Source organism: Emys orbicularis, chromosome 14, assembly GCF_028017835.1.
Source record: "Emys orbicularis isolate rEmyOrb1 chromosome 14, rEmyOrb1.hap1, whole genome shotgun sequence".
Lineage (NCBI taxonomy): Eukaryota > Metazoa > Chordata > Testudines > Emydidae > Emys > Emys orbicularis.
In genome coordinates, this window is record NC_088696.1 from 35,191,129 (window position 1) to 35,213,483 (window position 22,355).

Genomic DNA, 22,355 nt, shown 5'->3' on the forward strand with positions numbered 1-22,355 from the left:
AACCATGACATAGAGGCCATAGAAGTAGTATTTGCCTATCTGACTATGTCTTCACAGGCCTCCTGGGGAGCCTAAGATACAACATGGCCAGCTAACATGGCTTCAGAAGTACGAGGATGCAACCTAACAGGGCTTTTTAAATGTGTTAATACGACTCTCTCTCTCTCTCTCTCTCACACACACACACACACACACACACACACTGCCCATTTTGACATACCTAACAGGGCTTTTCAAATGTGTTAATACGACACACACACACACACACACACCCATCTTGACATACCCGCTATGTCTAGCTAGTGGTTGGGCAGGGATATAAGTCAAGGATAAACATGCCTTGCCTCTAAGAGAAAAATTTTAAATGTAATGCTGAGAGGGTAATTAGTATTTTTATTTATGATTTCCAGAAGTGGTTTTTCAATTCATGGAGAATTCCGTTTTTCTTACCAAACAGCTCTCTCACCATAATTGAGAAAGTTTTCCTGAGAGCCAAGAGAAGGCCAGCTAGTGCTGCCTCCTGGTCTGTGATATCTCATAAGTATTATAAAGAGAAGGAAACCCAATCAAGCCAGCTTTGATTTCTTCAGCAAGGGTTACTGTAAGTTAACTCGCTTACACAGGAACTAATTCTAGAAGGGGTGGGGAATGAACTAACTGAAGGAACTCAGTTCAGCTAGGACAGAATGATACATGGCAAGTTTGTCCTTTATCAAGTTCTAGAAGTCTGACAGCTAATATAACATTTGAATAAAGATTTTATTTGTTGCTAACATCATTTCCTTTAAATCTCAGGTATGTACGTTATCTAGACATGACACTCTACCTTAAAAGTATCCAATTTTTCAAAACCATTTATATTATCTGGATAATATAGCTAACTCCTTCCCTACTACACCAGGATATATGATCCCTGTCCTAGGCAGCTCTCCATTATCTTCCTCTGTAAAGACAGAAGCAAAGTAACTTTAACAAATCTGCTACATTTTTATTCATTGTTTCTTACTCCTCATTTTTTTAAAGCTTTCCCTCCCCCCATTTTTTACCTTATGTGTACTAGGAATATATGAGAGTTCTCTCAACATGACCATGTCTGAAAAAGTCATAACACTGAGAAAATAAACCCTGCTACTTGAAAGAAGAATTTGAAATAAACTGAACATGTTTTCTGACAATATTTTAAAGCCCTTTAAAGGAGCAGTCCCCTATTGGCATCTCTTAGCAGGCAGTAAACCTTTCTTCTTATTCTATAAGTCCAGCCATCAAGAGAACATGGGGTAAATACCTAATCAACTCATGTCACTTGTAATGCCACCTCCATTGAATTTAGAATGACAGTGGCATTGTGTAGTGCTGGTGTTACAATGTACAGGGCACACACCTACCTGAGGTTTCTTTGTTTCTGACAGGGTTTTCATATGACAGACAGCGTCTGTTTATTTTTCTGGGCATATACATAGAATAAAACAAATTCCACTGCCAGCAAGAAACTCCATGAACTTGGAATTGAAAGAAGTTTCCACAGCCATCTGTGATTTCTCCATGGGTGTGGATATGCAGCAACAGTAAGACACTATTTCATAGAGGGTTTAAAATAAGATGCGCAAAATATTTTGAAACCCACCTATGAAAATACAATAAGCTAGCTAATGCATATTTCATTCAAATTTGTCCCTCCTTTCCTGACTAAAAGTGAGGGCAACACAACATCTATTCTCTGTAATACCTGCAGTGAGTAAGCGGAGCCGTAAACCTGAGGGTCCAGTTCCATCTCTCAGAACATCAACGTTCTCTGCATACACGTTACCAAGGAAACAGCTGAGGGGCATGAGGGGAGCCCTGGAACAGTTAGATCAGATATAACAAAAACAAACACTGGAAATGCTTAAGCTTAAAATTTTCTGCTAACTCTCCAATGACAGAAGCTAGTACAATACATTAAAGCAAAGCATATTACTGTTGACATGGGAGAGCCTAACTCACCTGGAATGAAGGGGCTAAAGTAACTTTTGAGACAGTCAACTTTAAAAAAGCTCACATTGTCTACAGCCTTGTTAAGCAGCACAATAAATAAAAATACAACATGAAAGATTGGGTCCTTTACTAATTAAAAACCAATTCAAAAGGATCTAGAAATTACAGCAGCTGCATCCAGCTCTTGGACTTTATAATTATATATTTCATATTATACCAGAACATATTGTTTCAGACAGTTTTTGGTTTCAAATGTATTTCTTGTGAAAATAAGGGCCATATTGTGCTTATACATGCTTAACTCACAGCTGCCGCTAGAACTAAACAACATCTGTGTGCAATGGGGAGGCTTCTATACATGACACTGCCAGCACCTCTCACTCTCCAGCTCTAGTATTCCTGCTAGTCCAGTCTTGGACCATTCCTGAATACAGATGGCTGAGTGTACTGATTTCTGAGCGAAGGTTTGTTGATGTGAGTTAGCATCTAAAGTCTATTTTAAGATCATAAAACACATGTCTCCTAGTCCCTAGATTTTAATTGATTCGTGTTGTCATTTGTCACCATTTCTAAATGTCAAAGTATCTGAATTATTTTAAAGGGGCACCATCAGCATGAACTCTAGACAATTAACATTTTTTGAGGAAGTTTAAGCTGCACCATCTGTTCCTCAGTTCACTTGCCAATTTTCCTTTTTAAATCTCTTTCAGTTATAATCACCTAATTAATTGCAACAGTAGCAGGTAAGGAATTTACAGAAAGGCAATATACTTTTAAGAGAGTATGTGTACTTCCCTTAAAGTTATTTTTTCCCCAATAATGTGAATTTTTCTGTGCCTGTGTGAATATATGACTTGCCTGTGAGCTGAGGCTTTTATGCATGCACACATATATTAAAACCCCCCATGCCACAGATGGGTGTAGGAAACCTTTTCCAAAGCACTTGATTCTAATTAGACTACAATGTCCATATAAACAAGGTCCATTATAATGTATCCCCTTCTTTTGCTCATTAATCCACCAGTGCGTTAGTCTTCCCCTGGTATTAATAACAATACTTTCTTTAGCAAGAGCTAAAAACAAAAACTTGTTTTAGCAAAACAAATGGCGTTATCAGTGTTGGTATGTATATGTATGAGGAGAAAGCAAAAATTGACAGAAATCTCTTTGTTTCCCATCTTGTCTAAGAAATCCCCAGGAAGAAAAATACTTTCAGAAATACTGAACCTTGAAGTAACGGTAACAGGACAGTATTGCTTAATATGAAACAATGAAATGCCATGTCATATATGAATGTAACAGTTCATTCAGATAGGAAAAAAAGACACAAGGATTCATTCTCCTATTGATAAGGGATTTATATAAGTAACTCCCATTCATACTCACGGGAGTTAGACACACAAATCCCTTGAGCATCAATGGGAAGGAAATAAACCATATATGACACATTATTCATACGCTAAATAAGCACGGAGATTGCTATTTTATTATTTGTATTGCTGTAAAGCTTAAGGGCCCTAATCAGAAATTGAGGCCCCACTGACACTCATAGACATATGAGGCCCCATTGACACTACAAACAAATAGCAAAAATATTGTTCCTTGCCCCAGTCAGCTTGACTTAGCTAAATAAAGGGCATTAGTGTACATGCAAACTGTGTAAGTACAGTGGTTTTTCCAAATACTGATCACATCCTCACTCTTGGAGCATGTAACCTCACTCCTGGAGAAGAGTTTCCTTCAGTCTCACTTGCTTCTTCCATACTACCTCACCTATCCTCCGAGCATAATTTTGATCTTAGTTGATTTAGGGGTTGTCTACAGTGCACTGAAGTGAGGACTACAGGGGTGTGAATTGCAGAGTGGTGTGAATTGCTTCGCTCTAAACTGCCCCATATGACTGCTGGCGTGAACTGTTTGAAAGAGGATTAAGTTAATGTGAACTACGTACATTTTCGTTCATGTCAGCATCTGTACATCTTACCACATGGGGCAGTAAGTCCAACACTTGCATGCACTCTGCAGTTCACATCCCAGTAGTCTGCACTGCAGCACAGTGTACACATAGCCTTAGATTAGTGCAACTAATCCAAATGGATTTACACCAGATTCACACCAGTGTAAATCAGATCAGAATTTAGCCTTGTTTCATAGGAGAGTATGTGCTCTGTGTGCAACATCTAGACATATTTGAAGAAGCATTACCACAAAATAATGTATTTGGCACCATCCAAAGAAAGGAACAAATGGAACTAGACACTGAATTTCTTATACATTTGGCATTCATATAAGTCTAAACAAATAAATATACGTGAAGGAGAAAAAAAAACATTTTAGATATTGGTTAACCACCCTTGACAATTCAGCTATACATACTTGGTATCCTGCAGGCTGTTTCCATTGTAGATGTACATACGTTTCACAGTTGCACCATGGGGAATTTGCAGAGAAGCTAGGCCATGAGCAAAGTTAGGCTGTGGATATATAAAAACATTCTGACTATTATATACTGTATGACAAACAGATACATTGCTCTAAAAACACACATTTCCATTCAAAATATTGTACCAGACAACTGTATTTGTAAACTCAGACTGTACATCTCTAGTTATAGTTAACCGGAATGTCTGTACACCACAACTGCAGGAAAAAAAGCCACTGGAAAATATTAGCTTGCACTACACTGTTCATTGATGCTCATGGTGGGGTGGAAAAGCTCAATTATTTTACCTACCCTCTGCAAGATGGCTATAGTTTTTCAGTTCCCTAACATAAGCCACACATATACCCAAGAACCTCTAGTTCAGGACTAGTGTTTGAAAAAGTTTACAGGCTCTGAAAGCATTTGTTCTGGTATGCTACAGTATTTATGGAAAATTGTACATGTGGGTGACACTTTTTTTTTTTTTAAATCCTTATCAATCTTTTGTCGTATTATTCATGCTTGCTTTCTAAAACCTGTTAATTGCTCCCAAAAAATTTAAGAATTAAGGCTTGTACCTCTGCTGGTTTGGAGAATGCCTTTGTCAGAGAAAACACTTTGACTTATCTGGTTCCTTTCAGTATTCTTTTCTTATCCAACCCCTCCAACACAATTCAATGTTATTTATGTATGGATAATTTTTACAATGATTTTCAAATCTTGTTGTTAAAGAAGAGTGGTGCTGAAGAAGGAAATCTCATACTGTCCTAGGTGAGTCTGTTTATAGGTATGAATATTGAACATACACCTCACCTATAAAAGATGGTCTCTGCAACACTATTCAAACACACACTAGCAGCTTTGGAAAGGAAAATAATTTGTCGTGCTATGTTGTTCCCTGGCATAACATACAGACACAGAAACAACACACACTGAAAAAATAAATTTGCAAAAGAGTCTCCTACTTTAACTGTTTTACTTCAATAATACCTCACCTAAACTAAACACGTCAACGTTTTTTAATATGAAAAAATATTTTGTAAGAAAAAACAGGAAATGTAACAGGAGTTTGGAGTCATCGTGGATAGTTCTCTGAAGATGTCCACACAGTGTGCAGAGGCGGTCAAAAAAGCAAACAGGATGTTAGGAATCATTAAAAAGGGGATAGAGAATAAGACTGAGAATATATTATTGCCCTTATATAAATCAATGGTACGCCCACATCTTGAATACTCATACAGATGTGGTCTCCTCATCTCAAAAAAGATATACTGGCACTAGAAAAGGTTCAGAGAAGGGCAACTAAAATGATTAGGGGTTTGGAGAGGGTCCCATATGAAGATAGATTAAAGAGGCTAGGACTTTTCAGCTTGGAAAAGAGGAGACTATGGGGGGATACGATAGAGGTATATAAAATTATGAGTGATGTAGAGAAAGTAGATAAGGAAAAGTTATTTAGTTATTGCCATAATACAAGAACTAGGGATCACCAAATGAAATTAATAGGCAGCAGGTTTAAAACAAATAAAAGGAAGTTCTTCACACAGCGCACAGTCAACTTGTGGAACTCCTTACTTGAGGAGGTTGTGAAGGCTAGGACTATAACAGCGTTTAAAAGAGAACTGGATAAATTCCTGGAGGTTAAGTCCATTAATGGCTATTAGCCAAGATGGGTAAGGAATGGTGTCCCTAGACTCTGTTTGTCAGAGGGTGGAGATGGATGGCAGGAGAGAGATCACTTGATCATTACCTGTTAGGTTCACTCCCTCTGGGGCACCTGGTATTGGCCACTGTCGGTAGACAGGATACTGGGCTAGATGGACCTTTTGTCTGACCCAGTACGGCCGTTCTTATGTAATAACTGACCTTTCACTATATCTCTATCATTTCACACACTGTCTCCTTTCTAACGTAATTAGTCCTAACAATCTGGAAGTCTAAGACAAGGGGAAACCAAATTAATAGTATTTAAGGAAAATTACTGTCAATGTCATTTTAATATGTTCAATGTTATTCTCTAGTCATTTCTAAATACAGACGAACTTCTTGATTGCCTTTTGCCTACACTGAGCCAAAGTTTTCATTGCGTTTTCCCACAAGGAAGCTTACAGGTGTTTTTTACCCAACGTGCATCAAAAGTTAAAAGTGTTCTTTACAATATGTAGCAGTACTTTGCAACAGACATGACATTCATAGCTTTGTGAGGTCTTTCTGGATTTCCATACAATCCTTCCTAATCCGCAAACAAACAACTGTCATCTGCAGATTTCACTTCACTGTTCAACCACTTTTCCAGGATGTTTCGATGGGGGAACTCCATTGCTGATCTCCTTCCATGCTGATCATTTATTCATAATTTTTGTTTTCTACCTCTACAACAATTTATAATCTATAGAAGAGCTTTACCTCTCAGCATAAGAAAACTTAGTAACCTTAATAGCCTCTCGTGAGTAACTTTGTGAAAGGCTTTGAAAGTAAAAATCAATTCTAGCTTCTATTTTGGAGACTCCTGTTAAAGAACTCAAATAGTGTTGAGAGGCACAATTTTCCCAGTCAAGACATGCTCTTATTAGGTGTTTTGTAACTACCCTTAATTATTTTTCCAGTCAGTCAGTCAAAGTTGGTACTGAAATAAGATGCATAGGTCTGCAATGGTTAAGATCTTTCCTAGCAGCTCTTTTAAAAAAAAATATAGGCACAACATTGGCTATTCTCCAGTCTCCTGGTATAATACCTGATAAAATAAAATCTTTCATTAAGCAGTTCAGACAGCTCATTCTTACATTCCTTCAGAACTCTTGGGTGAATACCATCCGATACTGGTGGGGTATTGCAATTTAGTTTCTCAATTTGTTCCAATGCTTTTTTTGACACCTCACTTGCTGACACTATCTTAATGATCTGCAAAGAATACCTTTTGGGTAGGTATCTCCCTATTCTCTTACTTGTTGAAGACTCATACAAAAGTCATTAAGCTTCTTGGCAATGCCCTTAACCTCTAAATCCAGGGGTCTCAAACTCAATTTACCTTAGGGTCAGTGCCAGTCCTCAAATCCTCCCAGCGGGCCAATAATGTCACTCATGCCACCCAGAACCTGCCCCCCAAAACTCCACCCCCCACCTGCCTAAGACTCTGGGAGGGAGTTTGGGTGGGGAGGAGGTCTGGGGTAGGGGATTGGGGTGCAGGCTCTGGGAGGGAGTTTGGGTGCAGAATGGGTGAGAGGTTGGGCTCTGGGAGGGAGTTTGGGTGGGGGAGGGGGTCTGGGGTGCAAGCTCTGGGATGGAGTTTGGGTGCTGCATGCAGGCTCTGGGCTGGGGCAGGGGTGCAGGAGGAGGGGGTGGGGTTGCAGGCTCTGGGAGGGAGGAAGGGTGCAGGCTCTGGGAGGGAGTTTGGGGGCTGGGGGTGTGAGTGGGAAGGGGAAGGGTGGGGGTGCAAGCTCTGGGAGGGGCAAGGGCGTGCGGCGCTTACATGAGGCTCCAAGGTGGGGCGGACTGGGGGGCCTCCGTGTGCTGCTGCTCCCAGGCACCGTCCCCGCAGCTTCTTATTGGCTGCAGGGGTGCTCGGAGAGGGGGCAGTGCACGGAGGCACAGCCCCTCCCTGGGGCCGCAGGGAGGGGCCGGCAGCCACTGGAGCGAGTAGGCTCAGCTCCGCTGCGCTGCCGGGGCCCCTGGGGAGGAGTGCCCAGGGGCGGCAGGTGGGGCCAAGGGAGAGAGCCGGCCCCAAAACTGCTGGAGCTCCGCGGGCCGCAGATGGCCCGTGGGCTTGGAGTTTGAGACCCCTACTCTAAATGCTCTCTCTACACATAGCCAGCCTACTGATCTAGGAATTTGCTGATATAATGAGAACATATGCCACTATACTGGCTAACCTATGCCCCCCATTTCCAGTTTTTGTCATGGAATCCAACACTGTACAATATGCATTGCCTTTAGGTGATGAGAATGGATCACACAATAGAGGGTATTTTCATTAACACAGAAGTGAGTTATACATATGCCTCCATTAGCATTACCACAGTAGGTCTGAGCTTGCTTTCAGTGAAGTCAGTGTTATATCTGCCACCGGCTTCAATGGCTATAGGATTAGGCCCACTTAAGCATTTAGTAACCTATCAAAACATTTAGTGAATAAGGAAACCTACATAGCATAACACACGTAATTTTGATTTCCAGACTCTCCTATCTAGCAAGTGTATTTTATGCACTCTGTTCTAATTAGCTGCACAATCACTTTGGAGGAATTCAAACAGAATTTATAGATCATTTGAGATTAACTAAAGCAAAGCAAGGCTTACTTTAACTGAAATATTTTAGATATTAATTGGGTGTTCACATTTGAGAAGCAAACTTTAGAGATTCTGCTCAACAATGAAAATGCTATTCCCTATTAGTTTTGGAAGCAAATCCTCCATCCACACCCTTCTGCTAAAAGCCAGGCATGATCTTTGGCTTTGAAATGATTATGCTCAAGGTAAGAAAATGGGTCAGAGCACAATTTAAGATTTAAATTTCATCCAGATGAAGGGTTTGTTTTGCTTGCAGGCAAAGCAGACTATAGGTGATATTTTGCAATGGTTACAAAGACAACAAACAAACAAGCAGAGTATCTATTAACTAAGAATGATTCCTGACCTCGTACTTTGGAGTTTCAGCCCATGAGTCCAATTGAAAAGAAAAAGACAGTCCTCTGAAATTGAGGTGAAAGAGTTGTTCAGCTGAGTTGTACACTGGAAAAAGAAAGAAAATGGAATTACAGAAACAGACAGTAATTTCTCTAGTTCAGATCTAGCAGCACTTTGTATCACTTCAGTCTGCTGTTTCTGCATGTCCCTGACTCAGCAAAATAGCCGAGAAGAATAAAATACCATGACGTGATATGGAATTTTAAGGTCTCACATCACAGCAACGTTCCCCGTAAACCGCGTGCACATGGAACAACCTTGAATATACAGTATGTCACAAATCTTGCTGCTCAGCCCCCAGGTCAGGTGACAGGCACCCAGCCACACTCCCTACAACAACACAATGGCAGGAGGGTTGACTCTGGACCATGTGAACGCCAGGCCATGGCAAGGAAGAGGCTTCATGTGAGATTTTGCTCCCTATCACGAGAGGGGGAAGGCTCCTATGGTTACAGAGCATGTGCCAGTGAGAGGCAGCATGTCACTTGCTTCTTCCCCTACCTTGCAAGAAGGCAAGTTCCCCATCACAGAACAACTTCACATCCATCTGGGCCTGCTGCCCTCAGGAGCTCCAGAGACCTCAGGAGCAGGAGTTGTATCCCCTTATCTTTCCCAGGGACCCTGCCCACCAGAACCTGCCCCCATCATACACATTCCAGGGAAGACCAACACCCCAGGAATTGTCCTTACGGCTCCTCCTGCCACATTCCCCCTTGATGGACCCTCACACACACACACAGCTCCCTGAGAATCCTCCCCAAATTGACTCTCCTTGGGTATCCCCCAAATCCTCCCTCCTCTCTCTCAAACGCTCCAAATACCCCCCATCATATACACTGCCAGCCCTGGTGGTGGGGTTGATTCTGCCTCCAGGATCCCTTTCGTTCCATGGGGCTGAGCAGAGAGGATTGCACCCTTCCTACCCATGGCCCCGCAGGCTCTGCCCCTCCCTGTGCTCCCCCCCACTGGTGCTTAGGCTCACGTATTCTCCCGACAGTTTATATCAGGGGTGTCAAACACGCAGCCCGTGGGCCGCATGCCGCCCGCGGAGCTCTTCCCTGCGGCCCGCCAAGCTCCCCCCCCCCCCCCCCGAGTTATTTTATGTGGCAGCTAAGCTCCCTGCTTGCTGCTCCCCAATGTTTGGGGCCGGGTCTCTCCCCTGGCCCCGCCTGCCACCCCCACGCATCTCCCCCGAGTGTCCCCCGGGCTCACTTGCTGCCCCAGCCTGCAGCTCATGCTGACTCCACTCCGCTCACCTGCTGCCACAGGGTCCTAGTGCCCCCGGGTCCTAGTGCCCCCCTCCACTAGGGCCAGGGCAGGCTGCCCTTCCCCTTCCCTTCTGCCCTAGTTCTGAGCCTCTCCAATGCCCTGAGCCTCTCCAATGCCCCAAACCCCTCACCCCTGCACCCCCTCCTATCCCCAAACTCCATCCCAGAGCCTGCACCCCCTACCCCAGCCCGGAGCCTGCACCCAGCACCCAAACTCCATCCCAGAGCCTGCACCCCATCTGGGGCTGCTCATGGCAATGGTGAACTGGGCCACTGCCAGCCAGGGAAATTGGCCCTGGGGTGTGCATTGTTAGGTATGGTTTCAGCCGGGGGAATGGGGTCTGGAGGGGTGGGAGGGGTAGGGCTACAGGTGCCAGCCAGGGGAGCAGGGCCTGAGGGAGGAGGTGGTGGCTGGCTATGGTGTTCCCCTCATTTTTTTTCCAAGTCTTCTTACACTAAACTAACTTGCTGCTGCGTTGCTACAGCTGTATACAGTACATCCCATGTTTCCAGTTGCCTATTCCTCTGGCTGACACCATACCTGCCACCTCACCCAGCCTCAGGACCTGCTCCCTAAAAAGCGTACATTTGCCCAGGGACAAAAATATTGTGCAGTGGCGTTTGTAGCCCGCTCGGGCCAAAGACAATTTAGAGGGAACTCTGCATCACAGTAAACAAATTATAAGTGAAGTGTCTCAAAACGGGGAGTGGAGAAGAAGGGAATGCTTTCATAGGGAAGTCAAGATATCTTAAGAAGTAATATATAAAGAGAAATAACTACAGAAATGGCTATCCAAGACTCTAAACACCCTAACACATTGTTAACAATACAATTAAATCTCAATAGCATTAAAATAGTTCATTCAACCGGAACTCAGCCAGTCAGTCACCAATCCCATCCCCCCCAACACCCTCCTTCCCATCCCTCTTCATTATAGGAAGCATGACCTTGGCCCTCTACAAAAATCCTATCAAACAGACGTTTTGCACTGTGCCCAGATGGTCATTAAATTCACTACTTTGAACCAGGGGTGTTTGTGTGGGGTCTGTTTGTATACACACATTTAGTCTCAGGGCCTTCACAATGAAGGCTCTGCCAGTGCTTCCTCTCAAAGTGGTTCCAGCTCAAGCACCCCTTCCTTATCTGTAAAATGGGGATAATGAGACCCACCACCTTTGTAAAGCGCTTTGAAATCTACTAATAAAAAGCGCTATTGAAGAGCTAGCTATACCACAGCTGTGGTGGAATGGCACACGGAGAGAGGTAATCCATCAACTATGATTGTCCCAGGCCATTTAGGACTTTATAGGGCATAACCATGGTCATTAAAAGCAGCATCAACCAGAAACAAAGTCTGCCAGTCAGTTTGCATAGGATGTTACTAAATATAGAACACAGAAGAGTTCTGGCAGTCATGGGCCCTAATTTACTGGAAAGAATTACTTAACACTTGCTGTAAATGGTGAAGACATCAATAGTGGCAAAAGCAACCTTCCTGTTTACTGTCACTGGATGATGATCTTATGAAAATTAGCATCAAACAAAGCTGGTGCACAATTTTTCTTAGCAAGCATACAAATATGTCAGAAAGCTCAAGATGTGTTGTTACGCTGCAATTTTAAAGTGCCTGAATGCAGATTTACATGGCCATACAGCAAGTTAGATAAATAAGTCTTACAGCTGTATAAATATTTTTATGGTCCATGGTATCACTTCATAGGTTTGCGAGATCTCTTTTTCTCCCTTAAACATTTCCCAATAACTGCATTCATATAGTGTTACAGCTTGATTTATATACAGAAAATCAAGGACATTCACAGTGTAAAGGCTATAACTCTTCCAGCCTTCACTTACTCCAATTTGGTATCCAATTACTGCAGGGTCTCTATCCAATTATATCCCTGGCACCATTACATGGTTAAAGGAATATAATTCAATACAGACCCTGCAGAGCCTTCCACACCCCTTAATCCCTGCAATAGGTTGTCCAAGAAGCTGCCAGCAGAGTGGTAACACTGCAAGAGATGGGGATGTACATCCCTACACACCATAGAGTGTGTTGGTACTAGCCGATGGAGGACCAGCCTGGAGCGTGGCAACTGGATTGAGCATAAGGCCAAAAGAGAGACATGAGAAAGGATGCCCTCAATGGTATTTTGCCTATTCTGACACAAGCCCCAGTCCCCAGTTATGGGAGGAATTATTTCACTGTTATGGCTGCACTCGGTTTTGGTTGTCCAAGGCTTCTCCCCGACAGGTAATTCAACTCTAGTTACCCTTTGCCCTGGGAGTTGCAGTAATCATTGTTTCTTTTCATCACCTATCAAAAACAGTGGGTAATGTACTTCTGTTCTGTTGGGTTTCCCTTTTCTTCAGTGATTCTATATAGTAGAAGGTTGGGTAAATGATCAAGAAAGGAGCAAATGCCTATGGAGAACAAACTATCAAGAATACAAAGGGGCAACCTTATGAGATAGAACTCAGTTCAGAGGAAGTTTTGAAGGGGGTATTGGGCCCATTTGGGGAATTTGTCTGTTTACAATCTGTACTTTATTTCTCTCATTTCTTCTGTACACTGATTGTGTGGGAATGAGTGACAGGGGATGGATCACTTGATGATTACCTGTTCTGTTCATTCCCTCTGGGGCACCTGGCAGTGGCCACTGTTCCTATTGGGTATAGTATCCTGTTGGTAGACAGGATACTAGGCTAGATGGACCTTTGGTCTGACCCAGTAGGGCCATTTTTATGTTCTTATGTGTTTGTGTTAATAAATTAGAACGCCACACCTTGAAGTCAGTGTGATTCATGCTGGGAGCGCTGAGGATCCTGCTGACCACATCACATGACAATGTCGTCTGTTTACATGGATCCAGTGACACCTGTGCAGGTGCCGAGAAGGTCTGGCTGCTGTTCCAATCTCCAGACTGGAGAGTGGCCATAAGTAGCTACTGAAGCAGTCCGGTGTTCTTACCCTGGGTCTGGGAGGCATCTCACTCCCCACCCACTTTTCTGCATTTAACCAAACATCGTCCAGTTAACCAGGCACTGAGACTTAGGGCATCACTACGCGAACACTTACTGAGTGGCAAGCTCAGGTATATATATCTACAGCACTCCAGCACACTGCCTGCGTGGACTTGCTGATGCACGATAAATGTTCCCCAGGGCACAGTGACATACTGTTGCTTGAAGCTTGTAATGCACATCAGCAGGATCGACAGGACAGTTAGTGCACGGCATGCTAGAGCTTCACACCCTAACTTGCTGCACAGTAAGAGTTTGTGTAGACATGGCCTGAGAAAATTCTCTCTCCACCTAAACTAGACAAGAATAAAGGAAAAAATCTTAGAAGTTCCTTATTATTGTGGGTTCAAGTGAGCCCACTAATGCTACGTGAACATACTATTATTGGGCCACATATATTTCACATTATTTTAGTTAACTAAGTAGGCCACCTTCAAATTTAAATATAATGGGAATATCTTGTAAAGTATAAGAATGTGACAACTCTCTGAAAAACAACATAATTCATTTCAATTGAGATCAGAAGGCTTTATCGGCTTCTCATATGAAAACACGGCATATTCTTTAGAACAGTTTGTCATTCTTAATGTTAACCAAGAGATGAATTCATTTGGATGAAGCCAGTAAGTGAAGTCTACTTGTGATGATCTCAGAAATACCATAGCCTACCTCCTGGATGTGTTGCTCCAAACGATTGATCAATCTGTTCTATGGTTGGAGCAATTGCCTGAGAGTTAAAATGGACACCACTGAAAAAGAAAATGAAAGCCACTGAATCATCATTAAGGAGTGAGCTATTAGTTAAAATCATTTAGATACAAAAATAAGAATGCTCAGAAAATTCATTTTTCAAGGGGAAATTATGTTACATTTATCTCACATAGCAATCCAATACCAGAGAAAACACCTCATGTTTTAATAAGGTAAGGAGAATTAAATGCCGTATATACTTGTTCATTAGCCCTTTCATTTATAAGCCGACCCCCCAAGATGGTTAGGTAAAAATAGCAAAAACTGTATGACCCTTTCATAAGCTGACCCTATATTTCAGGGGTTGGCAAACTTTGGCTCCCGGCCCATCAGGGTAAGCCACTTGCAGGTCAGGACATTTTGTTTACCTGGAGCGTCTGCAGGCATGGAACCCCTCAGCTCCCAGTGTTAGAGTAGCATATAAATAATTGAAAACTCTTCCCCAGCTAAACAGAATAATTATAATAAGCATAAGCAACAAAATACAGTATAACTGACCCAAACCAATCCTATTGGCACCACAAAAATACTGATCCAACATGCATCATGCCTACCAACCTTAAACACTTAGACTCCTGTTCAAAATGTACCCAGAACTCATTTCTGTTGAGAACGTTATTCTCATAATATATCAAATTAAAGATCACCTATAATTTTTACTTCTGAATAATTAAATTAACTTCTGATGAAAAAATATGCAGCTGTTTTCCTGAAGAGAAATTAATGAGCCAAAAATTCAGTGCAGTCCAGTAATTATGACTGGAGTGAAAAAGAGATGGTAACTAATATATCATGTGTGACCCAATGGTACAAGATAATCTTAAATCACTTACCAATATTTTAACTTCACTTTAGTCAAGTCATAAACTTCAATCACCTGAAAGACAGAAAATAGAAAAAATTATTGCAGTTCCACAGGAGTTTGAAATAGGATATTTAGGGTAGACTACTGACCCAAGTTAAAAGTTATTACTGCAAGTTCACCTTCTCTAGTGGAAATCTGTTTGGTTTTAACTGAATCAAGACAGATTAGAGCAGTGGTGGGCAACCTGCGGCCCGTCTGGGTAATCTGCTGGCGGGCCACGAGACAGTTTGTTTACGCTGACCGTCCACAGGCACGGCCGCCCGCAGCTCCCAGTGGCCGCGGTGCGCCGTTCCCGGCCAATGGGAGCTGCAAGAAGCAGCGCGGGCCGCAGGGACGTGCTGGCCAACACTTCCCACAGCTCCCATTGGCCAGGAACAGTGAACTGCGGGCGGCCATGCCTGTGGACGGTCAATGTAAACAAACTGTCTCGCGGCCTGCCGGTGTATTACCCTGACGGGCCGTGTGTGGCTCATGGGTTGCAAGTTGCCCACCACTGGATTAGAGACACAAGATGGGTGAGGTAATATTTTTTTTTTGGGACCAACTTCTGTTGGTGAAAGAGAGAAGCTTTCGAGCTACACAGAGCTCTTCTTCAGGTCCTGGAGTTGGTCCAATAAAAGATATTACCTCATTCACCTCATCTCTCTAATATTCTGGGACCAAGATAGCTACAACAACACTGCAAACAAATCAAGATAGATTAGTGAGCATCAATTTTCAGAGTTTATCACAGTTCTAAAACAATCACCAAAAAACTCCCAATCCTGTAACTGACTCTGCGAAGGTGGATCCTTGCATCTGCATGGAACCTGCTGACTTCAATGGGGATCTGTATGAGTGGATCGTTTTGGCAGATTGGGGGCTAAAGTAGTATCTACAGAGCAACTTCTTTTAAGCAATCTCTGAAGGAAGTGACAGTAAATGGTTACCAAATGGAGGTGGTCTCCTAATGGAAGTGCCACAGATGTGCCATCAATACATTTGAAGATTCTTTGGGTTGGACTCCTCAGACTGCCTAAAAATGGTGGTTCCTTGTACAGCTTTCACTATATTCAAACTCCTCTCTCATTTTTTCACTCAGCAAAGTGATTTGTGGCAGATATAAAAGTTTTAATTTTCAAGGTAAACACACAAGACGCCTATCCAAAGGCTTTAGGTGCTGTAACAGACACTTAAAATAGCCATCCATAAAAAAGGGTAACAGCAGACCAGAGGCAGAATTAACTCTTAATATTTTTGTTTTATGTACATATATTGTTTTTGTTTAATTTAGAGATCTCCTCAGAACCTCCACTATGAGGGCCTGATCCTGCATTCATTATTGCAGACTCTTGCACCTAGATGGATTCCTGTTGATCTCGATGAGTCTCCTTGGGGAACAGGAATCTGCACTAATGGCTCCTGATGCTAGATTGGGCCTAAAGCAGATTTTCAGCGAATAAAAAGGGATTAAACTTGGCCCCCTCCATCCCCGCAGGCTTTCTCCTAAATTCAGATACCTTTCTTCCTGTGCCAGCAGCTGCAGAGAGAAAGAGAGAGGATGGTGTCTAACTGCTGTGGGAAAAACAGGGAGCCTTGTGCTGCCCTGGATAATCCTTAATGAAGCTTTAACAGAAGCACTCCCTCTGTGGCGGGAGGAAATGCTGCTGTGGACACAGGGTCATGGAGGATAAAGGGGAACCCCCAGGAAATCTCCCATCATAAGTAGTACTGAGAATTTTGGAGAGACTTTTAAAAACTCTACAATGCTGCATATTAACTGAACACACATGGTTTTAAATTCATATGAATGCCACCAACCAAGAAGGAAGTCTTGTTTTAGTAATTTGTTTGGTGAATATCCCTATATAAAATATTCTAATGTACATTTAAAACTACACACAACATCCTGTATAAAAGTACTTCATGTTTAATGGTATACTGTTGACTCATAAGAAAATGAAAGTTTCCCCAAGCAAAATGACAAGTATATAGGAAAAAGCCCATACACTTTAGACAACTAAGAAACTGAGTAGAAAACACATTTTTACTTGGCAAACTCAACTTCAAAAAACAAACAAACAAAACCCAATGAACAAGTATTTCTCTCCTGTCCATTAAAGCAAGTTTATATATAAATATAGTTGCCCTAGTTCTGCTTCTTAAAATCCTGGATACTTTGTATTATTAGAATTTGTTTCAACCCTTCGAGATTGCCTGCTACGATCTAACAGATGCCCCAGTAAGAATGAAGATCATTTAAATGGCGTTATTGTGAGTCAGTACTGGTCCTATTTTTTTTTTATTTTTTTTCAAATTCTATTTTCTTAAATCCTCCACATGCTTATTTTGCACATGGACATCTCTGGAAGTGAGGGGAAAAATATCTAGCCTAACCCAAGAATGGAAAAAACTCAGAAGCTTCTTATGAGTGCTGGAATCAAAGGCTGCTGCCTGGCTAAAACAATTCACGATCCAGGAATATAATAAAGGATGACTCAAAGAACACAGAAAGAGCACAGTCAGGTAAGGGAACAGTGTGTTCGGTAAATGAGCTCCAGGTCAGCAAGAGGCATTGATAGCAGTCAAAAAAGTGCCAATTCATCATAAGTAGGCTTGACATGATTCAATTTTTTTTATTATCGCAATGGATGACACTGGTGTTTATTTTAATCACTTTTTACTTTTATAAATTTAAATGTTCAAAGTTGGGCCAAATTATGGCTTTTAAGCTTTTTCTCTTTTTTATTGATTTAAGTTCACACATTATGGGAGGAGTCAAACAATTATTGAATGACAGACACTGAGAATCAACAAGTTAAAGTTTTATAATCATTAAAACACAAGTTGTCAAAATCACATGTCAAAATATACTAAGTAAATATTCTTAAAAATCAAACTCCAATAAGTTCTCAAGCAATATTTCTCTGACTATGCCTATCTGCAAATTTCAGTTATCACTGATGGAAATATTTTTTAACTGGTTTGTGTGTGTATTGTGAAACTGACATATACCAATAAAAATCCAATTCTTCCAAGCCTAATCAAATCATCATTTGATTTGATTAGGAGGGAGAAAACTTGTTCACCTTAGCCTCTGAGGATAGAACAAGAAGCAATGGGCTTAAACTGCAGCAAGGGAGGTCTAGGTTGGACATTAGGAAAAAGTTCCTAACTGTCATAAACACTGGAATAAATTGCCTAGGGAGGTTGTGGAATCTCCATCTCTGGAGATATTTAAGAGTAGGTTAGATAAATGTCTATCAGGGATGGTCTAGACAGTATTTGGTCCTGCCATGCGTGCAGGGGACTGGACTCGATGACCTCTCGAGGTCCCTTCCAGTCCTAGAATCTATGAATCTATGAATCATCCCATTATTCAAACTCAAAATCTATTCATGTCTAGCACACAATTATTAACTGCAGGTAAGAGAAAGAAACAGACTCTATTTTGGAACATTTATAGATAATTATGCAGTCCAGCAATACCTACTGCATTTACATAAGCTCACAGTCACTGCAGACACACCCACTGAAGAAATACTGCAATAAGCCATAAGGCTAAGGCAGGACTTTTTAAAAACTAGCTTAGCTACTATTGACAAAGCAACCATGGTATTTATTCCACTGCCCATACAAGCAAATGTGTAATCTGCAGCATTCAAACCCAATTATTGATCAATCTCTGCATAATCAAGAAGCTTTTGGCTTGAATTTGAGAAAGATCAGTAGTTTAAACAATTTACTATAATCTAATATTCAAAGAATTTTAGAGCATTTACAGGTTGAATGTTTAATACTTTACAGGGCTTGTAGAATTTGCAAGGCAACAGGAAACGACAGCATAGTGGAAGTCTAGCTCCTTCCCTAGCTGAATGGGAGTGGGGGGTGGTGAGAAGAGGAAGGTACTTGGACTCATACTAGAGTGCTATCCCTAAAAGTTGGTCCAGGGCACCATGCTTCATTTCAGCCTCTGGGTAATACATACAACAGACTTAAAGACCCCTGCATCCCTCTGGCTGCTGGAAGGCACAGAGAGGTCTCTTCCCACCCACAGAGGCACAAAAAGCATTTCATGGATATTGCCATTATTCCCTCAGCCTCCTAACTCTGCCATTCTACCTTCTAGAAGCCTTTATTTATTCTCATCTTCCCCATGACCAGCTCTAATAGCTGCATACTATTCAAGTAACAGCAGAGGGAAGTGACATGATTTTTGTCAGTTCCACTGCTAAACTTTGGGTTCTGAACTATGGAGAAACTAAAATGAATCATGCCATCTTTACAGCAGGCTTTAATAATCCCCACCTAAAACAAATTCTTCTTAAAACAAGTCTGATTACTCTACTAAGAAGTGATTGGAAATAAATGTGTGCGTGCACACAGAATATGTCCCAAGCAGCTTTATAAATATCAGTTAAATTTCACAAAATACTTATTGTATCCTTTTACAATTGTACAGTTTGCACAATTTACAACAGAACTGTTGACGATCTAAGATTAGAGACCAAAATGCATTTTTGCTGGACCACTAAACCAGATCAGTTTGTTTAACCCTGTTATTTTTAAACAAATGGGTTGTAGGAGGATAATTTAAACACATAAGAGTGAGGAAGAATAGAAGGGAAACTCCTGAATATGTGCTGTTGGTCTCCAAATGACATTGATCCCACCCTCTCAAAAACTGAAGTGAGAGATTTGGGGGTGGCGGGAGAGAAGGAACTGCTTTATTCATTAAAAATGAGATTCAGAGGCTCAGATAAATGGCAGGAAATGAGATGTATAATTTAAGTGATTATTTCAGTCTTATCAAGCTCAGTTTCTTTAAAGAAATTATGCTACTGAAAAGAGTTTCTACATCAAGCAACAAGCCCACATTGGGAAAATGCAGCTCCTTCTGACAGAAAAACAGCTTTAAAACATCCTGTTAATAACCCTAACGTCACTTCCGCTGTTTGAATATCAATGAGACTTCTGTTTTAAAGACAGCAAGATCCCATTAATACAGGAAGGATTTCATAAACAGAAGCCTCCACAACTCAATTATAAACTATAATCCGGCCCATTCTGAACGAGGAAAAATATCTGACCACATCTCATTTCATTTCCATTGACTCTTAATGGAAAATCAGTCTGAAAAATGCACATATTAACTTATTTTTAACATTTAAGGTATACATCTAACAATTATAAAATATATGAATGCATAATGGTATTGAACTACAAAGAAATCTTAAATTTAGTTAAAAAATAACAATCCAAATTAATTGCGATTCACAAATATTTAGTTCATTAGAATATCTTGCATTTCAGTTGATTAACTTCCTCCCCTCAGCCGTCTGTAGTGGCTTTAAAGTGATTTTTGTGCTCATGAGAAGTCTAAATCGAAAGCTTGGAGAGCACAGTTCTCTATAGACAGAACAGGTACAGCCAAGGGTAGAGAAAACAAGGTTCCATAGAGCAGCAGTTCTCAACCAGGGGCCCCCTAGGGGGCGTCGGGCAGTTTTCAGGGGGGCCTCCAAGCAGGGCCAGCATTAGACTTGCTGGGGCCCAGGGCAGAAAGCTGAAGCTCCACTGCATGGGGCTGAAGCCCAGGGCCCTGAGCCCCGCCACCCGGGGCTGAAGCTGAAGCCTGAGCAATGTAGCTTCATGGGAGCCCCTGTGGCATGGTGCCCCAACCTTGCTACTCCCTAGCGCCGCCCTGGCTTTTATATGCAGAAAAACAGTTATTGCGGCACAGGTGGGCCGTGGAGTTCTTATAGCATGTTGGGGGGGGGGGGGAGGCTCAGAAAGAAAAAACTTGAGAACCCCGCCCTATATCACCCTTAATGGTGGTTGGAAGGGTGATGTGAGGCAGCCTCTCCTGGAGGAACCACTGCCAGGGTTGACAGTGTAGATCATTAATCATGTTCACACAGTACTTCTCTTTTGCACAGGTGATGCCAAGTAGCATGGCAATTTGTGCCAAATGTGTAGGGGTTTTCTGTCCACACCTTGTCCACTAGGAACAGGACGTGGTAGGGTGTCACAAAGTTGCTTCAGAAAGACTACTGAACGGCCAACACTAACTATTGGTCAGAATTTGGGCCAGAACTTGAACTGGTGACTCAGTGAAAGGCTCAATACCCCACAACCAATACACAGCTACGGTGTTTTAATTGAGAAAGCCTTTTTATTTTGTAATAACCTAATCAAATCTCTACAGAGTCGCACACCTGTACTTGTCCATTTGCTTGGCTGAACCATGTCACCTCAATAGCAGCATTTTCTCTGTTTCTCCTAAATTCTATGAGTAGGGTAGATGTAACCCGCCTGTCTTCTAGTAAATGTGATGAAACTGCAAAGCATTCGTGGGAGATGCACCTCTTTGAGCACAGCATCACTTAACGGATACTGCAGGGAGCATTGTTGGAATGATGATCTCAGTCTTTGGTACAAATGCCAATTCAGTGTAAGTTGAACTCCATGGAGGAGTACCTGTTTATTTGAATTTGGTCTTCTGAGATGCCACATGACTACAGGTGCACTAGTGGCTACATGAGTATACCATGAATTTAGTTCAGCTGAAAGCAAGAATTAGGGGATAAAAAAATGTTTATATGGATAAAATGGAAGCAAAGAATAAAAGGGCAAATGGAAAAAACACAACACCACCACACATCCACCCCGACTGCAATAATGCAGGATCTGATCTCAGCCATTTTTAGCATATGCCCAATTTGGAACAAAGTAGGGAAGAGACATCACATTGGATCACTCTTGAAAATGCCCAATATATTTCAAAATATTAAGATATTCTGTATTTACAGTTTGACCATTGAAACACAGCGATAGTCTTGTACTGCAAGAGTGTGTTAAAGTTGGCATATAAACACTATGTAAAAATAAAAGGATTTGTTAACTTAAGTAATTTTAAGAATAGGTTAGAATCTATTTTAGTTACTTTTTTTGTACCTTAAGTCTCTGATTGAAAGCATCAAACAGCAGTTTGATTCCGTCCTGAGTCAGGTTAAGGATGAGGTCATGGCTAAGAGGAGACTGTAAAACAAAAACAGTAGAATCATTTAGATGAAAAGCTGATTGTTGCCACATATATAAAAAGCAAAGAAAAATATTTTTCCCAAATGGTCAATTCAATTGGCATGGCAACCAAATGTTTTGTTCTATGTATACGCCTAAACCAAAGTACATGTGGCCAACCCGCTTCAGTTTTCCTATTTAATGAAACAGAAGTGTTGTTGATAAGTTCACACCTTGCATGAACTCATTTGTAGGAATACAGCTTTCTTGCTGCTTTTTCAGATGGAAAAAGGGCAATTGAAACTGACATTTTAGGTTTAGAGTGAAAAATTGGAACACATCATGTAGGAGAGTTGGTTGCACTCAT

The 22,355-nt window shown here is 41.6% G+C and overlaps 1 protein-coding gene across 1 annotated transcript in view; it reads right to left on the bottom strand.

Moving 5' to 3' along the window:
• PHAF1 (phagosome assembly factor 1) overlaps positions 1-22,355 on the bottom strand; it is a 51,874-nt gene that overhangs the window by 14,377 nt on the left and 15,142 nt on the right. The window contains exons 4-9 of the mRNA XM_065416570.1: positions 21,923-22,006; positions 14,958-15,001; positions 14,044-14,123; positions 9,029-9,123; positions 4,351-4,448; positions 1,727-1,839 (exon numbers count right to left, since the gene is read on the bottom strand). Of these exons, the coding sequence (XP_065272642.1) occupies positions 1,727-1,839; positions 4,351-4,448; positions 9,029-9,123; positions 14,044-14,123; positions 14,958-15,001; positions 21,923-22,006 (514 nt within the window). The remainder of the gene's footprint in view (positions 1-1,726; positions 1,840-4,350; positions 4,449-9,028; positions 9,124-14,043; positions 14,124-14,957; positions 15,002-21,922; positions 22,007-22,355) is intronic.